General features: G+C 41.9%; 1 protein-coding gene across 3 annotated transcripts in view; it reads left to right on the top strand.

Moving 5' to 3' along the window:
- The first annotated feature begins 7,242 nt into the window (after nucleotides 1-7,242).
- The window catches only part of TTLL9 (tubulin tyrosine ligase like 9), a 50,536-nt gene continuing 40,222 nt past the window's right edge, over nucleotides 7,243-17,556 (top strand). The window contains 2 exon segments of one of the 3 annotated variants that reach the window (NM_001035378.2): nucleotides 7,243-7,341; nucleotides 10,668-10,711. In NM_001035378.2, coding sequence (NP_001030455.1) covers nucleotides 7,327-7,341; nucleotides 10,668-10,711 — 59 coding nt within the window. In that variant the 5' untranslated portion in view covers nucleotides 7,243-7,326. 3 annotated transcript variants of the gene reach the window in all.

Consider the following 17,556-nt stretch of genomic DNA (forward strand, 5'->3'; position numbering starts at 1 on the left):
CTTTGGTATTTCTTTCTTCCTCAAATTCGCAGTGTACATAGAACTGCCTGTCTCAGCTGTGTGTCCAGGGTTCTCATAAAAACTAAATTATCCAACAGATAGTTAGTACCGTCTATATTGGAGAAGGCAATGGCAACCCACTCCAGTACTCTTGCCTGGAAAATCCCATGGACGGAGGAGCCTGGTAGGCTGCAGTCCATGGGGTCTCGAAGAGTCGGACATGACTGAGTGACTTCACTTTCACTTTTCACTTTCGTGCACTGGAGAAGGAAATGGCAACCCACTCCAGTGTTCTTGTCTGGAGAATCCCAGGGACAGTGGAGCCTGGTGGGCTGCCATCTATGGGGTCGCACAGAGTCGGACACGACTGAAGCGACTTAGCAGCAGCAGCAGCAACCCTCTATATGGTAGTGACACAGAGGTAGATAAGGTGGTGGTGGTTCCTACCTTTTTAGCTAATGGCCTAGACTGGCATTGCCCAGTATGAATACAATGCAAGCCACATGGGTTATCATAAATTCTCTAGTAGCCACATTAAAAATGTAGAAAGAAGCAGGTTGTTATTAATGGTTTTATTTGACCCAGGATAGCAAAAATATAATAATTTCGATGTGTAGTTAATAGTTAAACATTATTAATGACATGTTTTACATTCTTTTAATTGTATTCAGTCTTCAAAACCCAGTGTGTATTTTAAACTTGGAGCACATCTCAGTTCAGATTAGCCACATGTCAAGTGCTTAATGCCATATGTGGTTGGTAGCTGCATATTGGACATCAGGGCTAAGAAGGAAGGCAAACAAAATAAGCAAATAGACAAAACATTTGCAAACAATGGAAATTTGCTGTGGAAGAAACAAAATGGGGGACAGGAAGAACTCTAAACAGGTGACATTTGAGATAAGACCTGACGTGTAAGAAGGACATGGATGTTTAAAGAGTGGTTTCCAGCAGAAGGAACAGCATAAGCAAAGGCTCTTTGGTGGGAAAGCTTGGCCTTTGGGAAGAGTCAGTAGGACTGGAGGGGAGGAGGCCAGAGGGAGGTGGTAAGTATGAGGCTAAGGAGGAGAGAGTGAAAGAACACGTGTGGCCATGATTGGGTGTTTATAGTTTCCTTCTCAGCATGATGGAAAGCCTGACAGTAAAATTTTAACCTGAGAGGCCATGTCATCTGATTTACATGGATCATCCTGGCCCCTAACTGGAGTGTAGATTAGAGAGGCAAAGAAGGGAGGTTTTCAGGAGAGATGTTGAGAGATACAGTACCCTGGGAGAAGTGGGAGCTGAGAATCTGGAAAGTGTTGAGGCAGTCAAAGAGCAATTTGGAAAAGAATTTTCAGACACAGGGCATTTCAGAATGGAGTGAGTTTATTAAGAACAAACAGCAGAGATAAAATGGACACTGCGAGCTCAGGGGGGCGACCTCCTGACAGACCAGGGAAAGTTGACAGTTTTCATGGGTTAATAGCCAATTTTTATAGTCTCAAGACAAAATTCCTGCTGGATGGTTGGTGTTAGGTGATTGATTGAGGTGCAATAGGGTGTTTACTGGAATGGGCATCTTTGCTTAATTGGGAGTCAGGAAGCTTGTTAGTGACTATCAGGGGGCTTTGGGCAAGGTTACAAAGGAGCTCAGTCAGCTTCGGAGGTGATCTTGATTCTGGACTCTGTTTCTGTGGCCTTGGGGCAGGACTCAACAGAAAGAAGGGGACAGATGAGCACATATGAGTATTTTGGAAGCATAGCTGACTTGCATGTAGACTAGATATGGGGAACAGGAAGGAATTCTAGGATGACCCCTAGTTTTCCTGCCTTGAAAATCACTATCTGTGCCTCAGAAGTAAAAGCATGGCTATTTATCCATTCAACAAATATTATTTATTGGGCCCTAGGTTACACATGTGGAGAAGGCAATGGCACCCCACTCCAGAACTCTTGCCTGGAAAACCCCATGGACAGAGGAGCCTGGTAGGCTGCAGTCCACGGGGTCACTAAGAGTCTGACACGACTGAGCGACTTCACTTTCACTTTTCACTTTCATGTATTGGAGAAGGAAATGGCAACCCACTCCAGTGCTTTTGCCTGGAGAATCCCAGGGACAAGGGAGCCTGGTGGGCTGCTGTCTATGGGGTCATACAGAGTCAGACACGACTGAAATGACTTAGCAACAGTAGCAGTAGCAGGTTACACATGAAATATTGTGCCAAAGATGTATGATTTGAGTTTCCCAGAATGTCCCACCCCACAGATAGCTTAAAGGAATGCTTAAAAGGGGGCCTGAAGTCCAGTTCCTCTTCATGACCCTGGCCTTAACAGCTGTGTGAACCTGGTCAGGTGACCAAATGCCCCAGAGTCTGTTTTCTCATTCATATGGGATCAATTACCCCATAGCCCTCTGTTCCTCTACTTGAGTTTTTCAAAGCACATGTAGGAAAGAACTCTATCACATTAAAAACCCTGGGAAAATGTAGTTATTAGAGTTAACACATTTAATATCTATGTACTATCCAGCCTTTGAAAGTGTTAGTTGTTACAAAGCCTAATTTGCCTTAAATGAGTCACTAAGTGACAGTTTTCTAAAACCAATAATAATGTGAAAATGCTAAAATGCAGTTCTAACCTTGTCTTTCCTTGCTTAGAACCATTCGGTGGTTCACCATGGTAGGCAAATTAATGGACAAAAATGTCCATTCTCTAATTCCTGAAAATTGGGAACGTGTTATGTTATGAGGGTTGATGATGGAATTGAATTTGCTATCAGCTGACTGTGAGATGGGGAGATTAGCCTGGATTGTTTGGGTGGGTCCAATGGAGCCACCTTGGATTCACATAAGTGAATCCTTGTAAGTGAAAGAGGGAGGCAGGAGTGTAAGAGTCAGAGGGGTGTGATGACAGTAGCAGAGGTCACAGTGGTATGATTTCTGGCTTCAAATATGGAAGGGGGCCATGAGCCAAGGAAGACAAAACAAAGAAACAGACTCTCTCCTAGAGCTTCCAGAAGGAACTCAAGCCTGCCAACACCTTCATTTTAGCTTAGACTCATTTTAGACTTCTGACCTCAAGAACTATATGCTAATACATTTGTATTGTTTTAAGTCACTCAGTTTACGGTAATTACAGCAGCAGTAGGAACCTAATACACTCAATGTCCTTGGGGAAAAGTCCAACCTGCTTAGCATGGCACACAAAGCCTTGTGGGATCAGGCTTCTGCCACTGTGACTTGGAGCAAATTTCTTAACTTGTACAGGCCTCAGATTTACTGTCTATAAAACAAGGAGGGGGGGTACTCTTTCTGCCCCCTTCTGATGCCTATGTCAGAAGCTTTCTCTATCTCCTTTATACTTTAATAAAACTTTATTACACAAAAGCTCTGAGCAATCAAGCCTCGTCTCTGGCCCCGGATTGAATTCTTCTCCTCCAGGGGCCAAGAATCCCGGTGTCTTCGCGTGATTCAACAACAACCTTTCAATTCTACATACACCATTCTGGAGCTTGCCTTTCATTATTGTTGTTCTGGCTATACCTCATAGCACTGTGGGATCTTAGTTCTCTGGACCAGAGACTGAACCATGTCCTCTGCATTGGAAGCACAGATTCTTAACCACTGGACCATCAGGAAGTCCGTGATTATCTATTTTATTTAGAGTAGTGTGTATCTGTCAATCCTGAACTCCTAATTTATCCCCCTGCCCCTGCTAACCCCTTTGGTAATCATCAGCCTGTTTTCAGTATCTGAGCCTATTTTTGTTCTGTAAGTAAGTTCATTTGTACCATTATTTTAGATTTTGCATACAAGTGACATCAAACATTTGACTTAATATGACATCGTATGTCTGACTTAATATAATAATCTCTAGGTCCATAAAAAAAAAAATAAAACAAGGAGGGAAAAAGCCCCTCTAGGTGTGTAGCAAGATTAAAAACGAGGACATATTTAAAGTATCTACTAGAGAGACTGCACACAGCACATCACCATGATTATCATCATTATTGTTGTTATTATTATTATCACAGAACAATTGACAGGGTGTTAGGAGGCCTGGGTTCTACAGCCCTCACTAGGGCTCTGTTTCCACATCTGTGAAAAAGGAAACAAACAGAAACATACAGGTTTGGCCGTCTCATCATCCCTCTCTTTGCTCTTTTCTGGTCACTGATCGGCATTCACTTCCTCAAACGTGTTTTCACTCTCTTCTGATTTTGTACATGCTGTTCCCTCTTCCTGGAATGCCCTTCCCGTTTTCTTTACCAGATGAACTCCCATTTCCTCTTGAAAGTCTCTACTGACTCCAGTAGAGTTGGTTAGACCCCACCATTGTGCATTCCCAAAGTATCCTAAATGTCATCTCTCATAGTACTGATTTTCTGTTATTGCTATGGCTTATTTTTCACTTAGAAAAAAAACCTGAAAAACAAATTCAGATAAGAATATTTTGACATATTTGCTTCAACTGGGTTATTAAAAAAATTCCAAATAAACTTGACATAGTTGAAATTTCTTCTTCTCTTTCCTCATCTTTAATTCTTTCCCCACAGACAATACTGTCATGAATTGGGTATACATCTTTCGTCTGTGTTTTTAAATTTGTAACACCTATATACCTGTAGTATATAGAGTATACTTTTGTATGTGTTTATATTTAACACAAATCATAGCCTTTAAAAATATTTATCCTTCTACAACTTTCTTTTATTGACTCAAAAATAAGTTTGGGGGATATTTTTATATTGATATAGAGCTGAGTCATTAATTTTTATCACTATATAGTATCTTATTATTAAACTATATCACATTTTATTCATCCATCACCATACTAGTGGATATTTAAATCATTTCTAATATTTCCACTAATACAAAGAACAGTTTATATTATATGCAAAGAACATATTTATACATACAACCCTTGCACAAGTGTAAGAACTTCTTTAGGGAAGGTTGTCACCTTGCACATTAGCTGCAAAATGAAAGGTAGTTCATAGGTCTTACAGCTGTATTCAAAGAGCGTATGTTCAGTAGTTGAACTGATGGGTTGTGAAGTGTGCGCCTGTTCAATGTATAAAATATTGCCAAGTTGCCTTCCAAAGTGTGAATGTACCAGCAGCATATAAAGATTCCTGTTTCCCAACATGCTCACAAACATTTCGCATTGATAAATGTTTTAATATTTTTCTGGTTGATGTAGTTAAAACCATATCTCATAATTATTTTTATGTATATATCTCAATTACTTATTAGTGATTTCAGTTTCTTCTACTGCAAATCCCCATTTGTGTATTTTATCCACTTTTCTTTTGCAGGTTGTGGGAGAGAGTCTTTTTCTTAACAGTTTGCAAGAGTTCTTTGAATACTATCCCTTTGTTATACAGGTTGAAGATTTTTACTCCTAATCTGTAGCTTGTCTTTTGGTCTGGTTTATAATGTCTTGTGTTATATGTCGGAGAAGGCAATACTCCAGTACTCTAGTACTCTTGCCTGGAAAACCCCACGGACGGAGGAGCCTGGTAGGCTGCAGTCCATGGGGTCACTAAGAGATGGACACGACTGAGCGACTTCACTTTCACTTTTCACTTTCCTGCATTGGAGAAGGAAATGGCAACCCACTCCAGTGTTCTTGCCTGGAGAGTCCCAGGGACGGGGAAGCCTGGTGGGCTCTCGTCTATGGGGTCGCACAGAGTCAGAATGACTGAAGCGACTTAGCAGCAACAGCAGTGTTATATGGCAGTTTAAATTTTGAGAAAGTCACAGATCAGTTTTTCCCTTATGAGTTGTGGTTTATTGAAAAAATCATACTCCACAGTTGATCTTTGAATAATATGAATTTGAACTGGGCATGTCCACTTGTTTGCAGATATTTTTCAATAAAAGCATAATACAGTACTATACAATCAGATATTGGTTGAATCCAAGGTTGTGGAACTGTCTACAAGAAGGGCCAAGTGTCATGTTATAGGTGGTTTTTCAATTGCTTAGGGGTTGGTGCCCCTAACTTCTGCATCACTCAAGGGTCAGTTGTAGTCTGAAATACTTGCTTGCCATATTTATTCTTTAATCTACTTGAATCAGGCATCAATTTTTTACTCCTATGGAAAGCCAGTTTCTCAGTGTCATTTATTGAGTTCTCCACCATTTCCCTATGGATTTATGATTCTACCTCTATTGTACGTCAGTACAGAAAAACCTGTGTCTGTTTCTAGGATCCCTACCGTATTCCATTAATATTTGCCTCTTTGCACCATATGTGACTTGATAAGCAGAGAAATATCTCCCTTCCCCAACACATAAACTTTGTTGTTTGGGTTTGACAATTGCTCTCAAAAATTCTGATTAGATTTGGGAAAATATATGTCTTTATGATATTGAGTCTTCCCATCCATGTACATGGTATATCCCTCCACGTATTCAGGCCTTCTTTAATGTCCTTCAATAATGTTTTGTAAATTTCTCTATGAGAATTTTGTCTTTATTAGTTTTGTTCACTGTTGTATCCTCAGAGTCAAGAATGAGCCAGGACATAACAGTAGATGTTTAATAAAAATTTGTTGTTTGATGAAATGCCTTTCATATATTTTGTTAGATATATTCCTACATGTTTTTAGTGCTATAAAATAACAACAACAAAAATTTGAAAATAGTTTCTAATCAGCTATATAGATATAGGTATATAGATCCCCGGGCAGTGGGAAGTAAGGCAGGGAAGGACATGGAGCCAGTACAGGATGCAGTGAGGAATAAATGGCTCGGTTATAGGCAGGGGAGAGACAAGATCAGGCTTGTGTTTTAAAGAGCTCTTTGCCAGCAGTGCAAAGAATGAACTGGAATGGATAGGGCAAAGTGGGCAATCCTAGAGGGTCAGGAGGTTCCTGCAGACGTTGAGGTGAGTCCTGGCATTGAGTTGGTGCCTAAGAATTAGAGTGACTGACTGGCCACGTGAGCAACTGACCAGGTGACTGTGAGGGACCGAGTAAGGAAACATAGAACCATCTCATTGACCAAAAGCTGACAACTTTTCAGATGCAGGTCTATTAGGTCAACCGAAGTGCAGCCGGAGGAGACACGAGGCGTGAGTGCCCTCGGCTGGCAGCCAGTCTCCGGCTAGGTCGCGGAGGCATAGGGCTGGGGGAGAAAATTTTAGGGACTAGAGGGGTCTGGGCCGCCTTGGCACGCAACGGCTTCTGAGCTGGGGTCTGTGAGTTGCGCGGAAAAGAGTTTCGTAACCTCATCCAATCAGAACGGCAGAGCCCTCCCTCCGTCGCCTTGGCAACGGGACGCTAAGGCTCTAGCCAGACAAAGTGGCGGTGTGGATCGCGCCCTGGGGAATCCTATCATGTCACGACCGAAGGTAGGCATGCCCCTCGATCCAGACGGTTCATCGTCCCTAGAGAGGGAGAGAAATCGCAGAGGGGTGCAGAAGTTGAGGAGTCCTCGTGGAGGGATTCCCGTTAGCAAGGAAGAAAATGACGCGTTCAGAGAAAAAACTACAAGTCCCGGCATCCTGCGCAACGCCGGAGTTTCAGCGCGAGTAAGAAACCTGGCTTGCCAGCCAGAAATTTATGAAACTCTAGGATTCTAAACTATAGTCAGCGATTTCTGTGACTCCGTGGAAAGCTCAGAATTACGGATTTCCTGATCTGGAAAAGCTGTTTAGAGATCTATTTACCCCGTCGGCTGCTTGCAACTCTCTCATCTATCCATCCCACAAACGCTCATTACTGTTTTTTCTGAGGCCAGCCCAATACCGGTCAATGGAGAGGTGAAACGGACAAACCCCTGCCCTCTAGGAGTGCACAGACCAACGCCCCCATTTCAAAAGTGGTAGAGATTTCTAATCTGGGAAAGATTAGACCCAGAGAAAAGAATGAACTCAAGAATCCAGCTGTCCCACCCCGGCCTGCTTCTTACCCCGTGTTCCATCTCCGAAGAATGGCACTTCCATTTCTTCCCAGGGTTGGGAAGATGCCCTGGAGAAGGAAATGGCTACCTACGGACTGGAGAATTCCATGGACTGTAAGAGTCGGACACGACTGAGAGACTTTCACTTTCAGAGCAAAAAAATAAGTGATTATCTTGGGCCCACCCAAATAATCCAGGATAATGTTTCTATTTTCAAGTCAGTGATTCCAAACCTTAATTCCACCTGAAACCTTAATTTCCCTTTGCCATGCAATCCCAAGTGGCACAGTGGTAAAGAATCCCACCTGCCAATGCAGGAGACGTTGGTGATATGGGTTCCATCCTTGGGTCAGGAAGATTCCCTGGAGTAGGACATGGCTACCCACTCCGGTATTCTTGCCTGGGAAGCTCTGTAGACAGAGGAGCCTGGGTGGCTACCATCCCTGGGGTCCCAAAGAATTGGTCATCACTGAACACACAGGCACCTAACATATTTACAAGTTCTGGGGATTAGGACATGGACATATTTTGAGGGAGCTTTATTCTGTTTACCATCAAATAATTGGAAAGTGAAAATTTACAATGCATCATAAAATCAAATGTCTAAAAATAAATGTAATTAAACATGTTCAAGACTTCTATACTTAAAACTAGAAAACAGTGGAAAGAAGTTGAAAACTTAGATTAATAGAGATAGATCATATTCATGAAATAATGCACTCAATCATTTATGATGTCACTTCTTCCCAAAATGATCTGTACGTTCATTATAATCCCAATAAAAATACCAATATACTCTTTTGATAGAAGTTAGCAAGCGGATCCTAAAATTAATATTGAAGTCCAGAGGACCTTAACTTGTAAAGACAATCTTGAAAAGATTGGACTTACTCTACTTGATTTCAAGATTTACTAGAAAACTATGGTAATTAAGGCAGTGTGGTAGGGACATAAGAGTAGACAAATAAGTCAATAGAATAGAATAGAGTCTAGAGATAGACCCACATATACATAGCCAATTGAATTTTGACAGAAGAGGCAAGACAATTCAGTGAGAAATGGGAAATTTTTTTCAAGCAAAGACTCTGGAGCAACTGTGTAAACATACATAAACGTGAGGATATAAAAGATATTATGAAAAAAAGATTAGAACACTTGACTAGGGAAATTAGAGGGGCTTGATTGAAACAGGATAAAATTACCCTTACTTTTGTGGGGGGCTTACTTCTGCAGGTTTTGTAAAACAGTAACCTCCAGCCCTTTCTACTGTCTTTTTGAGGGGTAGCATTGTGTAGTAGGGGCTTCCCTGATAGCTTAGCTGGTAAAGAATTCACCTTCAATGGAGGAGACCCAGTTCGATTCCTGGGTCAGGAAGATGCCCTGGAGAAGGGATAAGCTACCCACTCCAGTATTCTTGGGTTTCTCTGGTGGCTCATACGGTAAACAATCTGCCTGGAATGCAGGAGACCTGGGTTTGATCCCTGAGTTGGAAAGATCCCCTGGAGGAGGGCATGGCAACTCACTCCAGTATTCTTTCCTGAAGAATCTCCCATGGACAGAGGAGCCTGGTGGGCTACAGGCCATGGGGTCACAAAGAGTCGGACACAACTGAGCAACTTAGCACAGCACAGCACAGCATTGTGTGGTAGGCAGAATTCGAAGATGGCCCCCAAGATTCTTGGGTGTACACACTTGGTATAATGCCCTCCCCTTAAGTGTCCATGGAGCCTGTGGCTTTACCATGTTATATGAGCCTCCATCATAGCCAACTTGGATGGGAGAAGGGTTGGAATCAGAGGGATATGCTTTTGTTGGCCTGGAAGAAAGTAAGCATCCATGTCTTGAACTGCCTGAGGGGGCCACTTCAAAAGGAACTGCAAGCAGCCTCTAGGAGCTGAGAGGAGTCCCAACCAATGACTAGCAAATAAACAGGGACCTCAGTTGTACAGCCCCAAATAACAATTCTGCCAACAATCTGGATGATCTTGGAACAGGACCCCAAGCCCTAGAGGAGAAACATAACCACAGCCATCACCTTGATGGTAGCCTTGTAAGAACTGAGCAAAAGATCCAGCTAAGATGTGCCCAGACTGACTCCTGGTCCAAGGAAGCTGTGGGACATAGATCTGCACTGCTTTAAGCTACTATATTTGTGGTAATTTGTTATGAAGCAATAGAAGACTAATACAGATGGCACTTCTGTCCAAGGTACATAGGTCATCTTGCATAAGACCAATTTCTGATTCTCCTTTCACATCTGCCTTAGGGATCAGTCATACCAGGACTGAGGATCAAACTGTTTTGGACATAGTTGTAGGAGAATAATACCCCAAATACCCTTTGAAGATTTGGAAAGTCCATTTTGAGTCAAAGCAATTAACATTGCTCTGAGTCATTAACCCAGCTCCTCCTGAATCATGGGTCTAATCAAACATTCAATGTTACAGAAGGTCCAGATCCTACTGAGTTCAGCCCTCATACTGGGGATCATGGTTGGACATTTGAAACACTTAAAACTGGGTATTCACTATACGGTCATATCTGGAGTAAGCCTAGAGTGACGTGGACCCTTGGATCCTTGGGGGTTCATTCTAAGGACCAAGTTTCTGGGTACATGCTAACCAGTGAGAACTTTGCCAGGCTAAACCTTCTTGTCATAGCATCTGTGCAGTGCTGTGTCTGATAGTTTGAACATTTTAATATCTGCAGTAAGTTGAGCTGGAAAAACAGAATGGAAATGCATAAAATTATAACAGTTTCATTTTCTCATTGCAGAATCAAAATTACAAGGGCCATGGACTGCAAAAAGGAAAAGAACGGTGAGTGGTCCCACCCAGTCCAATAAACCCAGAACTAATCACTGCCTTCCTTCCTTCCTTCCCTTTGTCCATCTCTCCCTTCCCCCTTCTTTACTTTGATAATGATAAGGATTATGATAATAAACAATTAGCAAGCACTTGCCAGGCCCTGGGCTTGTTGCTTCACTTGCTTATCTCAATGAATCCTGACCACAATTCTTTGAAGTAGATACTACTGTTCTGTCCATTTTACAGGTGGGGAGACTGAAACTCAGAGAAGCTGTTACTTGCTCAAGACTGTAGGATCTGTTAGTGGAAGAGCTTGTTGGACTCCACAGACCATGTTGTATCTGTGTTCCCTTGCCTCGTTCAACAACCATGTGAAGTGGACTTGATAACTCAAATGACAAATCCATTCTAAACTTCTGCACCACTCTGCAACAGTAACCTGGGTGCAGAACTCAGCACCTTTTTGGATTTCTTAAACAGAATCCACATGCACAAAGCAGGAGTAAGCAATGCAGACTTCACTGAAGATTTTTGTGGGGAGTTAAGGAGGTAGTTACATTGCACACACCATGGCAATTCTTTTAGAATTTTCTTATTTCATTTAGATATCTCTATTTTTTCTAAAGTCCTTCCTGACTACACCATTACTGGGCAGGGCACGCATGGTCTCTGACCTTTATCTCATGCAGCGCCCATCTTCTTTGCTTTCTGTCTATATGTACTGACTCCTTTCCACCAATTTTAAACCTTTCACTCTTGCACGCAGATCGATTCCACTATATTCCAGATCCTGGCCCCAAACTTACATGTCTGCTCCCACCTCAACATAACAAAGAGCACTTCTGATAACAGAACCCATCCATCTGTTTTATTCAGTTCAGTCACTCAGTCATGTCCGACTCTTTCTGACCCCATGGGCTGCAGCATGCCAGGCTTCCCTGTCCATCACCAACTCCCATTGGTGATGTATGTTGCCATGGATTTCACGTATGTTATATTGTTTGATATTGTCCCGTAAGGCCCTGAGATCTGTTTTTCTAAATTTTTTCTTTCTCTAACTCAGATTGAATAATTTCTATTGTTCTGTCTTCAAATTTACTATCTTTCAATTGTTTTCTAGCTTTACTGAGATGTAATTGGCATATAGTATTGTGTAAATTGGGAGAAGGCAATGGCCCCCCACTCCAGTACTCTTGCCTGGAAAATCCCATGGACGGAGGAGCCTGGTAGGCTGCACTCCATGGGGTCATGAAGAGTCAGACACGACTGAGTGACTTCACTTTCACTTTTCACTTTCATGCATTGGAGAAGGAAATGGCAACCTACTCCAGTGTTCTTGCCTGGAGAATCCCAGGGACGGGGGAGCCTGGTGGGCTGCCGTCTATGGGGTCGCACAGAGTCGGACACAACTGAAGCGACTTAGCAGCAGCAGCAGCAGCATTGTGTAAATTTAAAGTGTATGATTTGATACATATATATATTGTAAAATGTTTACCACAATAAGGTTAATCAACACATCCTTCACCTCACATAATTACCATTTTGTTGTTGTTGTTATGGTGAGAAGGCTTAAGATCTACTGTTAACAACTTTCCAGCATATCATACAGTAGAGTTATCATGCTATACACTAGATCCTCAGAACTCATTTCTCTTATAACTGGAAATTTGTACCCTTTGACTAACATTACTGTCCTTTCTTCGATAATGTCCAATCGCCTGTTAAATTTATCCTATGAATTTTTAATTTCAGATACTGTAATTTTCAGTTTTAGATTTTTCCATCTTGGTTCCTTTTTAGACTCTCAATATCTTTTCTGCAATAACTCATATATTTACTTATTATATCCATCTTTTCAGATAAATTCTTCAACATATTTATAGTATCTGTGTAAAGTCTTAATCTTATAACTCCAATAATTGGGTCATTTATGAGTTTATCTCAATTGGCTATTTTTCCTCTTGATTATGCATTACATTTTTCTGCTTTCTTATTGCATGTCTTATATTTTTTATATTCCCTTCTGCATATTGTGTGTAAAAAACAGTGAAGACCAAAAAAATTATGCACACCCACTTCCACACCCACATATATTTGTGTACATGTATTTGTGTACAAGCATACATCCTTTTATTATACTTTGCTTTGTTGCACTTTACAGATACTATGTTTTTTTTTTTTTACAAATTGAAGGTTTGTGGCAACCCTACATTGACCAAGTCTAATTGTGCCGTTTTCCAGCAGAGTTTTCTGCTCTTGTTTGTGTCACACTTTGGTAATTCCCAACATTTCAAATTTTTTCATTATTATTATATTTATGATGAGAATCTATGATCAGTGATTTTGATGTTACTACTACACCACACTGAAGACTCAAATGACAGCATTTTTTAAAAAAATTAAGTTATTTAAAAATTTTTTTATTTACATATTTATTCACTTTATTTTTTGTTGTGCTAGGTCTTCATTGCTGCACATGGGCTTTCTCTAGTTGTGGCCAGTGGGGACTACTCTTTGTTGTGGTGCTCGGGCTTCTCTTGCTGCTGAGCACAGGCTCTAGGCACGTGCGCCTCAGTAGTCGTGGATCAAGGGCTTAGCTGCTCCAAGGCGTGTGGGATCTCCTGAGTCCAGGGGTCGAAATCGTGTACTCTGCATTGGTAGGCAGATTCTTAACCACTGGACCACCAGGGAAGTCCCAGAAATAAAATGGGACAATAAATATTTTAAATTAAGATATGTCCATTTTTAAAGAGACACAATGCTATTGCACACTTAACTCCAGTACTTTGGCCACCTCATGCGAAGAGTTGACTCATTGGAAAAGACTCTGATGCTGGGAGGGATTGGGGGCAGGAGGAGAAGGGGACCACAGAGGATGAGATGGCTGGATGGCATCACTGACTCCATGGACGTGAGTCTGGGCGAACTCTGGGAGTTGGTGATGGACAGGGAGGCCTGGCATGCTGCCATTCATGGGGTCGCAAAGAGTCGGACACGACTGAGTGACTGAACTGAACTGAACTGAACAGACTACAGTATAAACATAACTTGTTACATGCACTGGGAGTGTGGGTTGGATCAAAGCTGTAATACACTGACTTCGTCTCGAGCCTGCCTCCTGTAGCCTGTTAGTGTCTGACCTGGGAGGAGGTTGGACTGCAGGTGTTTGTTTGATGGTTTTTGTTTACTTTGGGATTCAACTCTGGCAGGGCTGCTAGAATGCAAGCACCATGTGCGGAAGTCTGGGTTTTCTCTCAGCTTTACTGTTTTCTACAGTTAGTGCTCCTTTCTTAAGCAAATTTGCCAAAATCCGGCTTTATTTCATCTGGTTTTGGAAAGGACTCTTCCAGATTTGTATCCACCCTACATGTTGTCTGTGCTGTGCTGTGCTTAGTCACTCAGGCTGACTCTACGTGACCCCCATGGACTGTAGCCTGCCAGTCTCCTCTGTCCATGGGGATTCTCTAGGTAAGAATACTGGAGTGGGTTGTCATGCCCTCCTCCAGGGGATCTTCCTGACCCAGGGATGGAACCCAGGTCTCCTGCATTGCATGTGGATTCTTTACTGTCTGAGCCACCAGGGAAACCCAAGAATACTGGAGTGGGTAGCCTATCTCTTCTCCAGGGGATTTTCTCAACCCAGGAATCGAACTAGGGTCTCCTGCATTGCAGGTGGATTCTTTACCAGCTGAGCTACCACGGAAGCCCACATGTTGTCAAAGCTCAGCCAATTTCTCCTGGCACCGCAAAGTCTATCTTCCACCGCTGGCATCGCTCCCTCACTTGTCCAACCCAGACCCAGAACTGGAATCTGCTGCATCTTCTCTGCTCCTCCATGAAGGCCTTGTTTCTCTCTGGAATGAGTTTGTCAAGTTTTCTTTTGTTTATTGCTCTCCATCATGAACAGGGACATTTTTTCTATGCATTGTTTTCTCATTGTTACTATAGTATTGAAACTCTTTCACATCCTTTTATATCATAACTAAAAGCAGAAGTCCTTTTTATCATAATTTGCATTTCTTGGTTATTGATAAGGTTGAGTATATTTTAACATGCTTGTTGGTCATTTAAGTTTCCTGTGCTATTAATTTGGGCTTCCCTGGTGGCTCAGCAGTAGAGAATCCATCTGCAATGCAGGAGATGCAGGTGCTATCCCTGGGTCAGGAAACTCCTTTGGAGAAGGAAATGGCAACCCACTTCTGTATTTTTGCCTGGGAAATCCCATGGACAGAGGAACCTAGGGGGACTATAGTTAAGTTTTATATAAACTATGAAGTCTAAGGGATTTCTCTGGTGATCCAGTGGTTAAGAATTTGCCTGCCAATGCAGAGGACACAGGTTCGATCCCTGGTCTAGAAAGATCCTGTATGCCAAGGAGCAACTAAGTCAAAGCTCTACAACAAGAGAAACCTCTGCAAGGAGAAACCTGTGCTCCACAATATAGAGTAGCCTGCACACAGCAACGAAGACCTAGCACAGCCAAAAATAAATAAATAAATAAATAAATTAAATAAAATTAATTTTTAAAACTAGTTCACCCAATAAAGTATGAGGCTTAAGTCTAGGTTCATATTTTGCTTATGCATATTAAATCGCTCCAGTACCATTTATTGAAAAGGCTATTCTTCCTCCACTGAATTAATTTTGTTCATTTGTCAAAATTTATTTGGGCATATTTGTGTGGGTCTATTTCCTTGTTCTTTTTTCTCTTCTCTAGGTCTCTGTATCTCTTTTTCTACGAATACCACAGTCTTGATTATTGTAGCTACATAATGTTTTGAAATTTATTAGACTGATTTACCCCACAGATTGATTATATTCTTTGCAGCCGAAGATGGAGAAGCTCTATACAGTCAGCAAAAACAAGACCAGGAGCTGACTGTGGCTCAGATCATGAACTCCTTATTGCAAAATTCAGACTTAAATTGAAGAAAGTAGGGAAACCACTAGGTCATTCAGGTATGACCTAAATCAAATCCCTTATGATTATACAGTGGAAGTGACAAATATATTCAAGGGATTAGATTTGATAGAGTGCCTGAAGAACTATGGACGGAGGTTTGTGACATTGTTCAGGAGGCAGTGATCAAGACCAAGAAAAAGAATTGCAAAAAGGCAAAATGGTTGCCTTTCATTACTACAAACAAATCTAGTGGAGGCGATGGAATTCCAGCTGAGTTATTTCAAATCCTAAAAATATGATGTTGTTAAAGTGCTGCACTCAATATGCCACAAATTTGGAAATCTCAGCAGTGGCCACAGGATTGGAAAAGGTCAGTTTTCATTCCCATCCCAAAGAAAGGCAATGCCAAAGAATATTCCAATTACCGCACAATTGCACTCATCTCACACGCTAGCAAAACAATGCTCAAAATTCTCCAAGTGGGGCTTCAACAGTACGTGCACCGAGAACTTCCAGATGTTCAAGCTGGATTTACAAAAGGCAGAGGAACCAACGATCAAATTGCCAACATCCATTGGATCATCAAAAAAGCAAGAGAGTTCCAGAAAACCATCTACTTCTGCTTTATTGACTATGCCAGAGTCTTTGACTGTGTGGATCACAACAAACCATGAAAAATTCTTAAAGTGATGGGAGTACCAGACCATATTACCTGCCTCCTGAGAAATCTGTATGCAGGTCAAGAAGCAACAGTTAGAACCAGACATGGAACAACAGACAGTTCCAAATCGGGAAAGGAGTTCATCAAGGCTGTATATTATCACTCTCCTTATTTAACTTCTATGCAGAATACATCATGTGAAATGCTGGGCTGGATGAAGCACAAGCTGGAATCAAGATTGCCAGGAGAAATATCAATAACCTCAGATACACAGATGACACCACCCTTATGGGGGAAAGTGAATTAGAGCTAAAAAGCCTCTTGATGAAAGTGAAAGAGGAGAGTGAAAAAGCTGGCTTAAAACTCAACATTCAAAAACTAAGATCATGGCATCCGGTCCCATCACTTCATGGCAAATAGACGGGGAAACAATGGAAAAAGTGACAAGCTTTATTTTCTTGGGTTCCAAAATCACTGTAAATGATGACTGCAGCCATGAAATTAAAAGACGCTTGCTCCTTAGAAGAAAAGCTATGACCAACCTAGACAGCATATTGAAAAGCAGAGACATTACTTTGCTGACAAAGGTCCGTCTAGTCAAGGCTATGGTTTTTCCAGTAGTCATGTATGGATGTGAGAGTTGGACTATAAAGAAAGCTGAGTGCCAAAGAAATGATGCTTTTGAACTGTGATGTTGGTGAAGACTCTTGAGAGTCCCGTGGACTACAAGGAGATCAAACCAGTTCATCCTAAAGGAAATCAGTCCTGAATATTCATTGGAAGGACTGATGCTGGAGCTGAAGTTCCAATACTTTGGCCACCTGATGAGAAGAACTGACTCACTGGAAAAGACCCTGATTCTGGAAAGATTGAAGGCATGAGGAGAAGGGGACAACAGAGAATGAGATGGTTGGAAGGCATCACCAACTCGATGGACATGAGTTTGAGCAGGCTCCAGGACTTAGTGATGGACAGGGAAGCCTGGCGTGCTGCAGTCCATGGGGTCTCAAAGAGTTGGACACGACTGAGCAACTGAACTGAACTGAAATGACCCCACTTTATTCTTCTTTTCAAATTTGTTTTAGATATTCTAGTTCTAATATCTTTGTGTGTTTGTGTGTGCTCAGTTGCTTAGTCATGTCTGACTCTCTGCAACCCCATGGACTGTAGCCTGCCAGGCCGCTCTGTCCATGGAATTTTTCAGACAGGAACACTGGAGTGGGTTGCCATTTCTTTCTCCAAGGGTCTTCCTGACCTAGGGATTGAACCTGCATCTCTTGTGTCTCCTGCATT

This window comes from Bos taurus, chromosome 13, assembly GCF_002263795.3.
Source record: "Bos taurus isolate L1 Dominette 01449 registration number 42190680 breed Hereford chromosome 13, ARS-UCD2.0, whole genome shotgun sequence".
NCBI lineage: Eukaryota > Metazoa > Chordata > Mammalia > Artiodactyla > Bovidae > Bos > Bos taurus.